The sequence below is a fragment of the Myzus persicae genome, unplaced genomic scaffold (genome assembly GCF_001856785.1).
Source record: "Myzus persicae strain clone G006 unplaced genomic scaffold, MPER_G0061.0, whole genome shotgun sequence".
NCBI classification, from domain to species: Eukaryota; Metazoa; Arthropoda; class Insecta; order Hemiptera; family Aphididae; genus Myzus; species Myzus persicae.
In genome coordinates, this window is record NW_019103995.1 from 149,534 (window position 1) to 166,271 (window position 16,738).

The 16,738-nt window shown below is 28.2% G+C and overlaps 1 protein-coding gene across 1 annotated transcript; it reads left to right on the forward strand.

Annotated features, from left to right (window-relative positions):
• On the forward strand, window positions 1–10,789 carry LOC111037391 (UDP-glucuronosyltransferase 2B2-like). Its single transcript, XM_022319933.1, has 5 exons — window positions 1–50; window positions 5,602–6,443; window positions 8,414–8,636; window positions 9,486–9,705; window positions 9,791–10,789. The coding sequence occupies exons 2-5, from the start codon at window positions 5,622–5,624 to the stop codon at window positions 10,074–10,076; spliced, it is 1,551 nt and encodes a 516-aa protein (XP_022175625.1). The 5' UTR covers window positions 1–50; window positions 5,602–5,621; the 3' UTR covers window positions 10,077–10,789.
• Window positions 10,790–16,738: the final 5,949 nt, after the last annotated feature.

Consider the following 16,738-nt stretch of genomic DNA (forward strand, 5'->3'; position numbering starts at 1 on the left):
AATATAATAAATCTCAACTGTATTGTACATTTTATAGTGTCAACTATCAAGTAAGTAACTTTGTATTTTCAGATATTAATATATTATTAATAATTTTGTAGTACCTACTTAATTATTTTACCTGTAGGTACAATATTCTACACACGATTCCATAAAAAACTCCAAACTCATTCAAACCTTCTCATAAAAGATCTTTCCATCCTTACTCTTCCAGGAAATCCTAACCGCAGATTAAAGAGAAAATGGTGCCGTGACCTATTGCAAAATTTTAATGTCTAATGTCAAATAACCTAGTCAAAAAAAAAAAAAAAATAAAATAACTAATCAATAGCCAAGAGTCACTAATGGGTGGCTGCTTAAATCACAACTTACATGTCATATTTAATACACTCATCATATAAACTAATTGTGCAATATTTGTATAGATCGTTTATGTCAAATAATAATAAAAAAAAAAAAGGTACAATATAACATACCCGTTATCAGTATATTTATATTTATTCTTAAATTTAAACTGCCATTTTTAGTATATTATATTATTACGAATTTGTCAGCAATAATAATATTAAAATTATTTTTAAAAACATAATTATTATTTTAATAATACTGTTTTTCAATGCAGTAAGTATAGAAAAACGAGATTGACCACTGTGTTATTTAACGCTTCCGTGGCTGTAGCATTTTGTATTAAAATCGAAAATAAAACATTGGTTTATTGTTCTAGCTGAAACTCATTGTATTGACGATTTCCCAATATTGTACAAAATTAAATAATTCTTAGATATTGATTGCTGTTTTTAATTTTATTATTTTTAACCAACGCGGAGTTGGCAAATGATTGATTTTTATTCTTAAATTTAATGTAATTTATTTGGTTAAGACTTATCGATACAATTTATCTTTTTATGAGCAGAATTTAACTTAAACCTCTATACACTGAAATAATAAGTATAAATAATAATTTACTACTTACCAATCATACAATTATTCACTCTTCAGCAACCTATACGTTAGAAAATGAAAATTGTTAAGAGTTTCTAATGAATCTAGGAAAAAAAGCCCCATAGCAACTAAATACATTATTCTTTTTTATTTTGATTTGCATGATTAAATATAATTATAATATAATCATTACATTTATCTATGTAACAACTCTTTAACATATTATCTATAACCATAAATATAATATTATAAAATACTAGTTTAATAATTTGTATATACTTTTATAGTTGTACGTCATAATAATATTTAATAAGCTAATACACCTAACATTAATTATTGTTAACAATTGTTTTTCATTAATTATTAAATTATTTTATTATACTATTATGCATCTAATTTATTATACTAGGTACTTAATACATTTATTTTATTAAAAGGTTGTTACATAAAGGTAGTTATTAAAAAAAAAAATTAAACCTAGTATATGACATTAAACAATAACTAATCTTATCACAGTTAAAAATTATAAAATATAAATCATAAATCAAAATATATATATAAATAATAAAATATAATAAATATAATAAATAGTTCAATAACGTGTCTTAACATGTATTATTCTTATTATAAAATATCCAAGTATAGTATAGTATAGTATAGTATAGTTCAATCAATTGTTTTTTGTCATTAGTGTATGATTAAGAAAATGTTTAAAGGAAAAAATTATTAAATAATTGTAATTTGTCGTTTGTTTAATATAATTAAAAAAAAACGTTTTAAGTTCAACAATTTAAAAAATGATTTAGTAGCATTACTTTCTAATGCCATTAGAAGATCGAATATACTTATATCATTATTTTTAATTTGTATACATTTATTTTTTAAGCGGTTTTTAGTTAATTGTTTTGTACCAAGTTTTGCACCACTTAATTTCATCGAACCCTTTATCCAGAGGTATAAAAGCTAAGCTATCGATCATACCACAATATTTTCTAAAGTCACTATCTTCTTTGTAAATGATTTCAAAACCAAGTTTTTGTAATTTTCTATGAGTCGGCTAACATAAATGATAAAAATATCCATTTATCGTAATGTGGTTTCCTAAAATATTCTTAGCGGCATTCATTACAGCTAATTCAAAATCCAAGTCTAAGCATCTTCAAGCTGGATACATAGTACGTGTTTTATACTCATTTATTAGAATATTACACATTTCCTCGAATGTATCTCGAGTTTTGCACTCAAGAATACAATAAATAGTTGTAACAAACATTGATTTTTTTTGTATACGTATCACATGTAATAATTACAGTTATTGTTTAAAAAATTCAGGAGTCAGGTCAAAGTTTCCATCGCTAAACCATGTAGGTTCGACTCACCTAGTAAGGACAATCCTATATTGGTGGCAAGCATAATAATGCTTTCACTGCAGGTATTTGGGCCGTTATCTTAAAGTAAAAATCTTTCTTGACCATATTCTTTATATTCACCTATTAAATTTTAAACTAAATAAGTACCCATATGTATATGTTTTAAGAATCAATTTTTATTTTTGGAATGTACAAGTGCGTAACATTGTTAGAGATAAGAATTGTAACTAAAAACAATGTTCGGTACATCTTACATCATACATTTTTTATAGATTTGTTACTCGTTATAATAATATTAGAGCTTTCATCTCTAAACAATTTATGTTGACTTTTACAATATTTTTATTTTTAAACGATATGTGAGTATGTAAGATATTGAAATTAAAAAATACTCATATATCTTGCTTAAAAATTAAGCGAAGGTTTAAAAATAGTTTTAAAATTTTTTATTTCCCTTCAACATTTATTTCTGACTTCTCAGTTTTGGTGTATTTTTATACCGCCTATGATTTCGAATAGTTCTTTTTAAGTAATCTTCCCCCGGCAATTCTGCTAATACACTTTCCGGAACATTTAGTATTGCACTTGAAAGCATTTGACTAGGTGCATCGTTGGTTATCTTGGCTTTTGCCTTTATCATTTTTTGAATTTTTACTACTCATTCGCCTCGTGTACGTCATCGTGTTCAATGGAAAGTAAAGTTGAACTATCTTTATTTAAATCGGGTTTTTTAAATACAGGGGCACTCCATTGAATTTGATTTAGTACATCTCCAACGAATCATAGTTTTGCATTCTTTTTGAATGTTGTACAAATATCCACCGATTATTTTATTATTATTATTATTTTGTATCGTTTTCATTATATATTAGCACTATTAATTCAAAATAATCAAAATGTTACACGATAGTAACCATATGAACGAAAAATTGGTACTGAAGAGAATATCATACCTAACGTGTAGGTATAGATACACACTTTTAATTAAAAATAATCCAAACAAAAACTATATGAACAAAAAAATCACATTTGATATAATAAAATGTTGTAGATACTAAGATAGAGTCTACAATAAAAAATAGTACCTTCATCATTTTTAAGATGAAGTTAAATGTCAACTACTTTTATTACAACATACTTAAATTTTTTATATTTCAAATGTATGTTTATAACTAAATAGTTTAAAATATTTGATTAATTATTGGATTAAATATTATTATGATATAAAAGAATATAAAAATTATATATCATACATATAGTTATATCAAGAAAGTATAGATAAATGATAATATATTGTTTAAAAACTAAAAATGATAAAATGTACACTATCATAAAAAAGTGTTACGTATTTAGTTGGTACGGGGCTTTTTTTTCCGAATACTGTTTCTAATGTCGAAAGCGAACAGTCAAAGGGCCGTATCCTCCACTTTGGAAGTATCCTCCATAGCAGTATAATATGAATACGTCGTAAAAAGAAAATACATCAAATGAGCTCATTCTAGCGGTTCTAGCTACAACCATTACTAAGTTATTTAATATTTATTTTTCCTATTTAATATATATATATCTGATCAACCCTCTTCCCTCCATACGCTTGTCGGAGACTTTGCCGACGATAAAGCTATCTTAGCCTCTAGTTCTGATCCTCATCTAGCCTCTAGCTATATTCAGGACCACCTTCACCTTCTCCAAGCCTGGTACAAGGAATGGGGAGTTAAAATGAATGAATCTAAATCAATCCATTGTACTTTTACGCTTCGTCAAGGAGTGTGCCCGACCCTCCTCCTTAACAACCAACCCCTCCCCACTGCCCAATGTGTACGCTACCTTGGAGTCAACATTGACCGTCGACTTACCTGGTCAGCTCACATTAAAAATAAAACTCGAACGTTGAACGAACGTTTTCGTCTTCTCCGGCCACTCCTAACTTCTAAAAATATCAAACTACCTACTAAATTACTGCTGTATAAACTACTACTCAGGCCCATTTGGTCCTACGGTTTACAACTTTGGGGCTCAGCCAAAGTATCAAATACAAACCGTATACAAAGGTTTCAATCCAAAGTCCTTCGCGTCATCTCCAAAGCTCCCTTCTATGTTTCAAATGATACCCTTCATTCTGACTTCAATTTACCAACCGTCACTGAACTAGCCAAGCTCCACTATAAACGATTCAACAACAAGCTAACACATCATTCCAATCCCCTTATTGTCCAACTATCATCTGCAACTATTCCAGGAAATCCCCACAAAAGATTAAAAAGGCAATGGTGTCGTGACCTACTTTTATAATTTAAAAAAAAAAAAAAAAAAAAAAAAAAAATGTATCAATACAACTTATGATCTTTTGTTACTTATAACTATTATGTAGTATGTATATGTATTCACTGCACTATCACTATTATTAATATTAATATTATGCTAGAACTAATACCTTAAATTTAAATTAATATTCATGCTGAAGTACCTCCGATGGGAGGTCTCTTCATTCAGTCTCTTCTGTCTATTTTTTGTTTATGTTATTATCAATTAAGCTTATTGTTCAATATTGTAACAGATAGCGTAATAAATAAAATTTTGTTAAAAAAAAAAAAATATATTTATTTTAGAGTTATCCACATTTTCTTGAGGATGTATCAGCCTTTTTGATAATTTAACTAACAGGTATAAAATAAATCGGACGTATGCACCATTGTTTGAACGTATTAGTCATTACTCATTTCTGAATAATACCAATGGTCGTTTAAGCCAAATTGCCGGATACGTCTGTTTGAACTTCAGCTTAAATTAACGATAAGTCCCAATTGTGACAAAAAATAACAGATGGATTATTTATAAGTGCGCGCGTAAAATGCTATTGTAAAATCTTAAAAAAATAATAGTTTATTAAGGCTTGTCTATAGCACAAAATTATTAGCAATCAACGACCAGCGTTATTATTTTTGTTGAGATAACGTACCCACCAAAATCCGGGTAACATAAAAAGTAGAAGTATCCGCAATTGTATTAATAATTATTGATGCGATTAGTTATTTTTAAGTTAAAGTTTTTCAATGCATTACAATAATGTTGCATTACTGCCCCCTAAAATTTAATCTGCGTAGCTTAAGATTTACTATTGAAAATAATATTCAGTAAGAAAATTTTGTTTTTTCAATATCCTGAAAAATTGTTTTTATGGTGGAAACGGCCGTTTGCCTGTTAGCTATCGATATGACAATATTTGACCAAATGTATAATTTCAATTAATTTTTGACTTAAATGTAATTATTATCTTCATTTCTTTTAGAGTACGGCGAGCATACAATTATGGCAACATTAATTAAGATATTGTTAATTACATTTTATTGTTGCTGGGCTACATTGTATTTTAAACCAGTAGATGGTGAACGAATTTTGGCTCTTAGTCCAATAGCTGGAAAGAGTCATTGGAACTTTATGGAAGGAATACTTCGTGCATTAACAGACCACGGCCATCAAGTAACAGTTTTGACACCATTTCCTAATGGTGACCGAGAAAATTACACAGAAATAGATTTATCTAAAGAAGTTAGATCATTGGTACGGTTGAACATTGACGATGTGCATAAAGAATTTACGGCATATATCGATTTAGTAAATTTTATTAATGCTTATAGCCGAGACACTTGTAAGATATTAAGTGAAAATAATTTCATTAAGAGCATATCAACCGAATCAAAATTAAATTTTGATGTCATTATCATTGAGTTAATGGGATCGGAATGCGTTTCATACTTATCTGCAAAATTTGACGTACCATTAATATACGTCACACCACCACCTTTAATATCATACTTGGAACGTTCTGTCTTAGGACATTACCCAAACCCAGCTGTCGTATCCCATGTATTGGCTGATCACAGCATTCCTAAAACAATGATTGAACGGTTTACAAACACTATGTTGTTATTTTTTACAACATGTTGGCTTCAGTTTATAAGTTGGTTGTCAAGAATAGTCGAAAAAGAGTCTTTTGATCTGTTTGAACTCGTTAAACCTTCCATAGTATTTAGTAACTCACATTTTATTACTGATGCCCCAAGACCTATGCCACCGAGTGTCATTCAAGTTGGTGGTATACATCTCAAACCACCAAAAAAAATACCTGATGTGAGTAATTTTTTATTTATGAAATATATCACTCTTAATTATAATTATGTAGAATGCAGTTGACGTCAAGCTCTCTCGAATGTGTTGTCCAATCTTATAAATATACACCATAGAACAAAATTGTATTCAGCATTTCTAATTTGGTGTAGTTAACGTTAATACTGAAAAATTGTATGGTAAATTAACCAATAGCAAAACTCAATTATAAGAACATAATCTGTGTTCTCTAGTAGGATGTCTCAATATTTTAATATTTAAGCTAGTTATTAGCATTTCTAAGTAGTAATATTTTTATCCTCATAACTCACTTATAAATTAAAATATGTAATGTAAATGTAATTAAAAAAATGAACGAAAGGATATAGATAATGATCTTAATTTTAAATTTATGAATAGATTTTTAAATGAATAGAATAAATAGAAATCATGGAATTTAAGCTAACTACTTAATTGTCTACTTATAAAATATTGGAATTATTGTATTGATATACACATTTTGGTATGTAATATGCCTTATGCGATAGACAGACAACATATGCAGTTAATACTTCATCTTAATTATTATATTGTATAATAATTGAGGGACAGAAAGCAGTCAATATTGTTCCAAAATATTTAACATAGGTACCCACGTTTGAACCAATGTATGGAAGAAATAAGGCAACTAATTTTTAAAGAAGTTTAATTTTTTAAAACAATTTTTCCACTTTTTTATGTTTAAATTTAAATTTAAGAAATTTATAATTTGTATTTTAAATATGAAAAGTGTGAAAATAGTAGTGTTATTGCAATAATAACTAAATGTGAATTTAGTTGGTACTTTTGCGAGGTAAAAATTTAAAATTCCCACTAATCTGAGAAAGTGTCTTGAAAAACAAAAAAAAAAGTGAAAAACGTGGTAATTTTTACTCAAAACCAAATTTCAGTAAAAATCGATTGTATTTTGTTGGTGTTAATCAACAACTAATAACTGCAGACTCTTGAAATAGTCATCAAATTTTTATACCAGCATTTAATATTTGGTTAAATTTTCAAACTATTTTACTCTTTTGGAGCCATTTATAACTATGAGAATTTTTTCAAATGTTACCAATTAATTTTTATTTAGAAATTTATAAAAGTTTTTCTTTTCAAAGCCAACATAAAAAATTACCGGGTATTTTCGAATTTGACCTCTCAAAACAAGACTCATCAACCAAATTCACTTTTCTATAAAATTAGATGCTGATCTCATAGGCGTGTTCAGACCTCATTCGCAGTTCAAGCACAACTGTGAAATATCCAGGAGAGAGAAAAACTACACCTTCTCCCCCGCCAATAAAAAATTCTGTTAGGGTATTGGGGTATGACCCCGAATTTATAGATTTTAAATTAATTTTTTTAATTTAGATCAAATTTTGCAGGTCATGCCTATGCATGACAGGCAAGACCCGTGGACACGCCTATGGCTGATCTCTAGAATCGTAGCATTTTTATTACTCCGAATGTTGACGACATACAGAAAAAAAAACCACATCATTGTAAATACAATACATCCATTCTCTATGCTCAGACTCTAAAAGTGTGAAAGTAGCAGTGTTAATAATAACTTACCGTTTATATTGATATATACATAAAAGATAATTTTATACAGTCTATCTAAATACAGATAGAGTTTTTAAATTTAAATTATCTCGGTAAAGATAAAATATAATATATCTACTGCAATTTCTCAGGATAAGAAAGATAAAAATTATAAATTTGAATGATTTACTTAATCCTTTTTCTAGAAAATATGAAAGATAATTAATTAATTAATCTTCATATAGGTACTCGATATTAGAAAGTAGGTTTAAATGGTTTAATGTATACAATTAATGAACAATTTAATGCTTCAGTATTAAAACTATTAATATCTAGTTAGATTTTTTATATTTATTCAATATTACATTAAATACTAAAACACTTGATATTTATTATTATTTATACAGGATATTTTAGAATTCATCGAAAACTCGCCACATGGAGTTATTGTTTTTACTTTAGGTTCAGTCGTGGCAGTATCTTCGATACCGGAAACTGTTAGAAACGATATTATAAAAGTATTAAGTCAAGTTCCTCAAAGAGTGTTGATGAAATATGAAGATGAAATGATGATTGACATACCAGAGAATATTATGATAAAGAAATGGTTCCCTCAACGAGATATACTTTGTAAGATAGTAAAAAATATAAAATATCTTAAAATATTGAAAAAAAAGTTGGGTTTGTGGGAGGTAATTACAGCTATGCTGTACAGTACCTAGATGTGAATAGGAATACAATAGTGTTGCCGTCTGTTCAGGGAAATTAAAATGCAGGTTTAAATGAATTTGAAATGTTGTATATTGATTCCTTTAAAGCTTTATGTTGTCAACCTCGGTACTATTTATCCCCAGGTGACGACATGTAATATACAGCTCGTTGTTATTAACTGCCATTAAAAAATACCGCCTTATAGTAGAACAGTGTGAATAGGTTTATGTTAGAATTAGGAAATAGTTAAAAATTAATTTAAATATTTTGTAAATATCATTGCACTTAGTAAAATTTATAATGTGTATGTAAAAGTTTCCACTTCTCACAAATATATTTTTTTATAATTACAGTAAATGAGCAATATAATTAACATTATCGTTATTTTTCGTATAAATTTGTGATTTCAAACAAATTTAAACTTCAAACTTTAATCAGGAACTGGGGATTTTTTAGAATTGTTGGTTTCAGTATAAGCTACTTACTTAAGGAACCCTCTATTCAATTTTCAAGATTTGGTCAAAAACTAGTTTTGCGTATGAATTCCCGTTTTTTCTTAATTTTTATTTAGTTTTTAATGATATTTTTTAAAACTATACTAGACATTATTTACTTTTGAGACCACTCCTTCCAATGTAACAACTAGATTCATTTTCCAATCAGAAAAGATGATAAAGTTGAAAATCCAATCATTGTTATGCTATAAGTAGGTTTTACAGATACAAAAAATCAATAAGTAAAATAAAAGTGTTATATTTATTTGTATAGTGCATCCAAATGTAAAATTATTTATTAGTCACGGAGGAATATCTGGGGTGTACGAGGCTGTGGATGCCGGTGTTCCGGTTCTTGGATTTCCAGTATTTTTTGATCAACCAAGAAATTTACAAAATTTAGTTAACGCGGGGATGGCAATTTTAATGAATCTCAATTCTGTGTGTGAAGACACATTTATGAAGGCTGTTTTAGAGCTCGTTAACAACAAAAAGTGAGGACAACAATTTGCCAAATATATAATGTTAAACGGTTAAAAATATAGTTTCTGTTTTTAATAATCCTAAACATTTTTTTAGGTACATGCAGAATGCTAAAATAGCTTCTGATCGTTTTAAAGACCGTCCGTTGACACCGTCAAAAGCCATTGATTATTGGACGAGATACGTTGTTCGTCATAAAGGTGCTCCTCACTTAAAATCTCAAGCATTTAATTTGAAATGGTATCAATATTTTTTACTGGACGTCATTGCTGTTTTTATATTAGTTATTTTATTAGTTGCTTACATTATGTATAAAACGCTTTATTTGTTTAAAAAATCGGTATTTAAATCAAGTGCAAAATCAAAATCGAAGTCTGAGTAAACTTTTGTTTAAAAATGTTTTTGTTATAACGAATAAAAACAATCCATTCACACATTAGTACAATGAGTTATATTTTGGGTAGAAGCCTGTTCTTATAAAATTTAAATTTATTAATACACTTAAACTTTATTAATTAATTAATTAGTTAGCTTTAGAGTTAAATTTCATGTGGAATCGGTTATAGTAAGGTATTGGTATACATTTTTAAACCTTTACGTAAAATTTGGTTAGTCACATACCAGGAGCAATAAATGAAAAATGAATTATTATTTAGTATTTAAATTTTTGATTCTGATTCGATTGATGAATGTGGTACAATATCTGTTTTTTTAAATTCTTTTTATTGTTTATGTCTGCAGACATTTTTTATATTGAACAAGATATATTTGAACTTTGACATTCGACTTTGAGGATGACCAAACCATCTCAATTAAGATGAGGCAAACAAAACCTAAATAATTAAAGTCATAAACATAAATAATAATGTAGTAGGTAACTCTGAAGTAATAACTAACATTGAACAAGCATTTCACATAAAAGTCATGTAATTGAATCCAAAACAAAAAAAAAACATACAACTATACAACGGATTATCAAAACCAAAACTGTTTGTTCCATACAAATAATTATTATAAATACCACCAAATCATCAGATCAAGACAACTAAGATTTCCACGGCTTCTAACCATTATCAAAAATAACTCCAAGTATAATGTGAAATCGAGATGAGCCACAGGTTTTGCGGAGAAGCATTTTAGTGATAGGATAACCAAATTAACTACTTACTCCAAAAGTAAAATATGTAGCCTGAACTAAACCCCGCAAAAAAGCGAAATTATGAAAAATTGAAAAACACTATACAGTTGTTCATATTTATTTTTTCTATTTGTTGTGTATAAATATATTCACACATGTTAAAAATACCTATAACAATAATCTTACAATATTGTATACTTGATATCGTAATTTTACATATTTTGTTATTGTAATTAAATTATATGTATCCATAATATTATATGTATATGTACATACTGCATGCATATTTATAATATATATTATATATTGTTTGAGAAACTTGTATACATTATTATCATATTTATATGCAGTGATGATGCGATGTGTTCGTTGAAGAAAAAAGATAAAGTATAAGTATAATACTAACTGCATCCTACAAGTGTCTGTGGGCGTCACGTAAATGTGTAATACACATTGTACATTAATTATACAATATTATATATTATACCTACGTGGCTACGTATATATAAATATGGTCGTTTCTTATGAAGCAAAATCACCAATGGTATTAAATCGGATTACTTAAAGTCCTTAGACACACTTTAGTGCTTCGCAGAAACTGTAGAGCAGGGACTGGTACTTTCTGGTATTTACAGAATTAATTCCGGTTCCTGCACTTAATTTTTATTTAATTATGGCGTTTTGGATCCGGTTCCGAATTTCACAAATAAATTTAAGAGTTAAAGTTAGATTCCTGTTAGCAAGATTTAAAAATGTTTCTTCATTCTTTATTTTCTTCTTAATTAAATGCTTTTACATAGGTATATAAAAATCATACAGCAGTCATAATCATGTTTTTTATTTAAAGATAAAAACAGGTTCCGGGTTTTTTGAAAATATTTAAATTCGGTTCCTTTTAGGTTCAGGTTCCCAGTATTTTAAGGGTTTTTTGTTTTCATAATCGGTTCTTCTCGGTTCGGTTGTGGTCACTGTCACTGAGTGAACAGTACTATGATGTAGGTACATGGTACTCCGGACATCTATCGCGATTCAAAGACGTACCTAATAATATTACTTAGGTCATTATATTATATGGATCTTCAACAGAAATTCGATCAAGGGCCACGATTCGTACAGATGATGTCTACGAATGTATTATGAGATGTAGTAGACACGATTTGGCAAAGCAACAATACATAAAATATTATAATTCAATTTATTTATTAATTAATTAATACATAAACGGATAAACTAAAATTGAATGAACAATTACGATGAAAATAGTAATAATGTAATAGAAATGATAGAAATAGTATTAGGTATGCAGTAACATTTAGTAAGAAATTCAAAACAATTTCAATAATATTAATAGGAGAGTTACCTTTAGAAACATGTGTTTTTATTTTCTTGATCCCTCTATGCTAATTTAATTTCGATGGTGAAACATTTTAGAGTGAATTATAGATTAAGAAGTTTACTTTGATATTATACCAAGTATTCGCTAAAAAAATTCAAAAAATTGTTATGTTTTTTTACCGATAGGGCTTCCGAAACCAGTAGCTAACCTAGTCTACGTATTTTAAGTATTTATTCATTTTGGAATTTTACTGTATCGGTTAATATTCATAAAAAAAAATTTCTACATAAAACTCACATGTGTATAGGTATTGTAGTTTTGATACATTCATGAAGTCAGTGGATTTGGGATCACACACATCAACAGCAGTAAGGAAACCATTATTTTTTTCAAATTTATATTAGCCGACATGGCTAATTAGAGAATTTCGTCAATAATCTCAAAATATTACTGACTAAATATATACATTTTAATATTAGTACTGTAGTTGAGTTATATTTTGACTATAATTGACTAGGATATGACTATTGCTCAATTTTAACCGTACATTTAATTTAGATTAAATTTAAATTATATTTACTATGATTTACAGACTCGATAACTGATCAAGGCTTATAGATAGTATTATCTATAACCTTTGACCATACCTGATTTATTTTGATTAATACTTTTTACATGTAAAAAAACCTAAGTGATCAAACAAAAATTGGACAGGCCCGGGTTAGTCGGCCTATACACACCGCACTGAATTTATTTTATTTCTGCTTCACTCGTTACAGTGTTTACACATGCGTGTGGTGTGTTCTTTGTTCCTATAGTACAATTATTATTACCTAATAATTAGTGTTATCGTAGGTACCTATAATAACCTAACCTACTGTACCAACACATATGATTATAATAGACAATAGTTATGCATACTATTATATTAATATCTAACTTATTATATTTTTGTTCTGTCCGTAAAAATATAACATTGAATTGTGATAGAAACGACGACCATTACCCATGAACTTCAGCTTGAATATAATTTTTTTATGGCCATAAATCATAAAATCATCTCTATATGTTTCACAACTAGAACATTAATTGTTTGTATTAGGTAGGTATTATCCGTTGACGATGGACTATTATTGTCTATTATTATTTATTAGTGACATTTTTGTTTTTCTAGAATTATTTATTGAATATTTATTCTAAATTCTAAATTTTTTTATATTTTACGTTACCCATGCCTAACTGAAACATAATATTATTTGTTATATTGCTGCTGTTCGATAATCCTAAAATAATATGATTGTGTAATTATTATTAAAATTATAAAAATATATACAAAGGTGGTATTTGAGAGGGCATAAGTTGGCAGTTGTGCCTTCCCCCAGAAACAATATTGAGAGGGTAAACTTATTATTTTAAATGGGTCAGTACATTGTGATTAACTTTGCCCTCCCCCCATTCTCTAACTTAAATGATATTTCTTAAAATAATTTGAAATGTTGAAAAAATCAGTGAAGTGGGTAGTTCTAACCTTTTTAAGGTACAAACTTACACATTCAACTACGACAACTATCATATTTGTTTTAAGAGGACGCTACCTATGCATTTGTTGTCTCCGTCTCACACACGTACCACACGGAACATTTTCGTTTACTAGTTTCAATAGTGTACTGTTAGTTTTGATATTATAGAGTGAATTATGAGAATTTTAGGTTTATGTTATTTCACATACTCTTATCTTGCTTGAAAATAAAAACATCGAAAATTCGCCGACGCTTAAGCATTATTAGCAATATTCACTCTAATATCAAAACTAACTACGACACACTATTCAAACTAGTGAACGAAAATTTGCTGTGTCGTAAGTTGGTAAGACGGAGACAACAAACGCTTGGGTAGCATCCTTTTAAGATATAATTTATTTATTCGATGTCATAAGATTTGATACATGCTTCTACCTCATTTGTCCAAATAACCAATGGGCAATGTAAACCTTTTGTATACAAAAAAAAAAATACCAATTTCTACTAATTTTTAAAATGACTTTTATAATCTGTAACCAATGGAAACTATTTATCATCTGCGAAAATCAAATTTTTGATTTCTACCACGAATCTCAAAATCCTTGTGTGATCACCTAAATATTGAGATTTTAATAAAATAAAATATAGGCTATATTATGCATAGATAATGCAGCTTTTCCTGTTTATGAAAGACATTTTAAAATCGATTCAATAGTTTCAGAGATTATCCCATAGGTACATACAAACAAGTGTACATCCTTACAAATTCTTTACAGTAATAGTATAGAAGTATAGATTGTGTTGATCCTATATTATGTTTAAATTTATATCTATATATCTGATATCCATGTCTTAATTCATAAATCATAATATTTTATATGTTTATATATTTGATATACTTCAGGGAAGAAAATAAAGGCCACAGAAAAAATGGAATACCTATATATTATGTCAGTTTAACTTTATGAAATTTAAATTAAAATCATGTCGCGCCCAATAATTATAGCAATTCTAGTCATATGAAGATTCTCAACAAACATTTTTGCAGCCGATTAAGCACGAATTTTAGCAGTTGAGCTGACGGGTGGAAGTAGCCACTGGAATCTTATGAGATCGGTATCACTGTCTTTAGTAGATATAAAAAGGGCATAATTTAACCTTTTTTTTCCATTTTCTGACATCTATGGTTGTGGTGTGAACTGTTCTTTGATAGATACGTCTAAAAACTATCCGTCGATAAGTTCAATCAATATAGCGAATGCCTTAAAAACTCTTAGTTCGACCATATCGTTTATATACCACACCAAACCGTTAATATTACAAGAAATCGTTGTAACGATATGTACCTACAATAACAATGACATAAATAATATCTTAATTTTTAGAAATATTTCGGATTTCGAGGTTTTTCGTATCGAACCAACCGATGGTCACTGAGTGTGTGCCAGTGTGCCGCACATAGCATGAATACTCCGAATTCCTGTAGTGTACCTTATTCCATCGCCAATGTTAACGTTTGTAGAATCAATATTATTTGGACATTTACCAAATCCAGCAGTTGTATCACATGTACTAAGTCAGCATTCAGTTCTCAGGAGATTTGTTCAGAGGTTTATCCATCTAACTAATATTACATTATCGAACAATCCAGACCCGTGCCATCAAATTGTATACCAATTGGTGGTTTACATCTTATCCGACTTACAAAGACTTTATCTGAAGTATGTTATCGTGTTACTTATTATTAAACACAAACGAATGTTTAAAGGTGTAATGATTTCTTTTTTCAACGAGAAGTGCAGAATAAGTTTAGTAACATATACCCTATACTGAATGAATATTAAACTTAAACACATAAATTATACATAACTGCTTGAGTATATTATATTATTGTCTTCCAAATACTAGTGCCTATAACTATAGCTAGGTTATTTATACACAGAGTAGTAAGTTATCGCTTGTTAGTGGAAGGTGGAAGTAAATATAATAATATGTTAGATGGCTTGGCGTGTCGCGATTGCAACAGTCACGTAACGTGATTGAGAGTACGCAACCGTCCACTGCTCCTAGTTCATTGGCAAAAACCTTGCCACAAGTATACGAGTTTCCAAAAATCGTGCCACCCCTCCCACTACTCCTTAAATAGCTAATAGCTCCCATTGGACTATGTGGCCGCAGGATAATTAATTTAATAAAAAAATAATATGTTAGATAATATACCTACTCATATTCAATTTTAAAACGATTGTTATGGCATTCAATGGCAATTTTTTACTGAAGTTAACAGTTAAATACTTATATTGGTTTTTGAATTATGCACATACATATACGCAAATGTAAGGACACCTAGTAGATTATTAAAATAAATCTATAATTAGTTAGGCCTACGTTAAGTTATACGTTTATAGCTACAAACAATATAATATTTAACTCCAAAAGTTGAAAGTTAATATTAAATTTAATTCAGTTAAAAAGTTTCTTATTTTATTTTTAGCAAGGTACCTTAATAGCTAGGTCACTGGGTCATCCGGAGAACTTATATTACTTATAACGATTGAGCAACGTTCAAATTGTATTATTCTTATTTATTCATATAGATGACTAACCGCCTTGTTACAATTATGTAAATATACTTTAATGCCAAAAAAAAAAAAAATAGATTCGTCATAATTTTATAATTTTTAATTATATAAGAATATACTATTTAATATATATGTACAATTTTTATTCACGTTGGATACATTTTCACCATTCGTCAAAAATAAACAATGTACAAATCATGGGCGTTGTAACTTTATACTTCAAGTTAGTACATTTTAATATGATGTTTTTCTAATTGTATGTACATTTTACATAAATAACTTTTACTGGTATAATAATAACTATTATTAATTTTATTTACAAAAATTAAAGGACTATAGTAAAGTGATTAAGCTAAACATAGATATTAATATTAATAATAGTATGTGAAGTAAAATATCAGTTACATTAAATATTTAAGTATTTGAAATTTAATCAATTAAGTTAGATAGTATAATTGCAAAATCTTC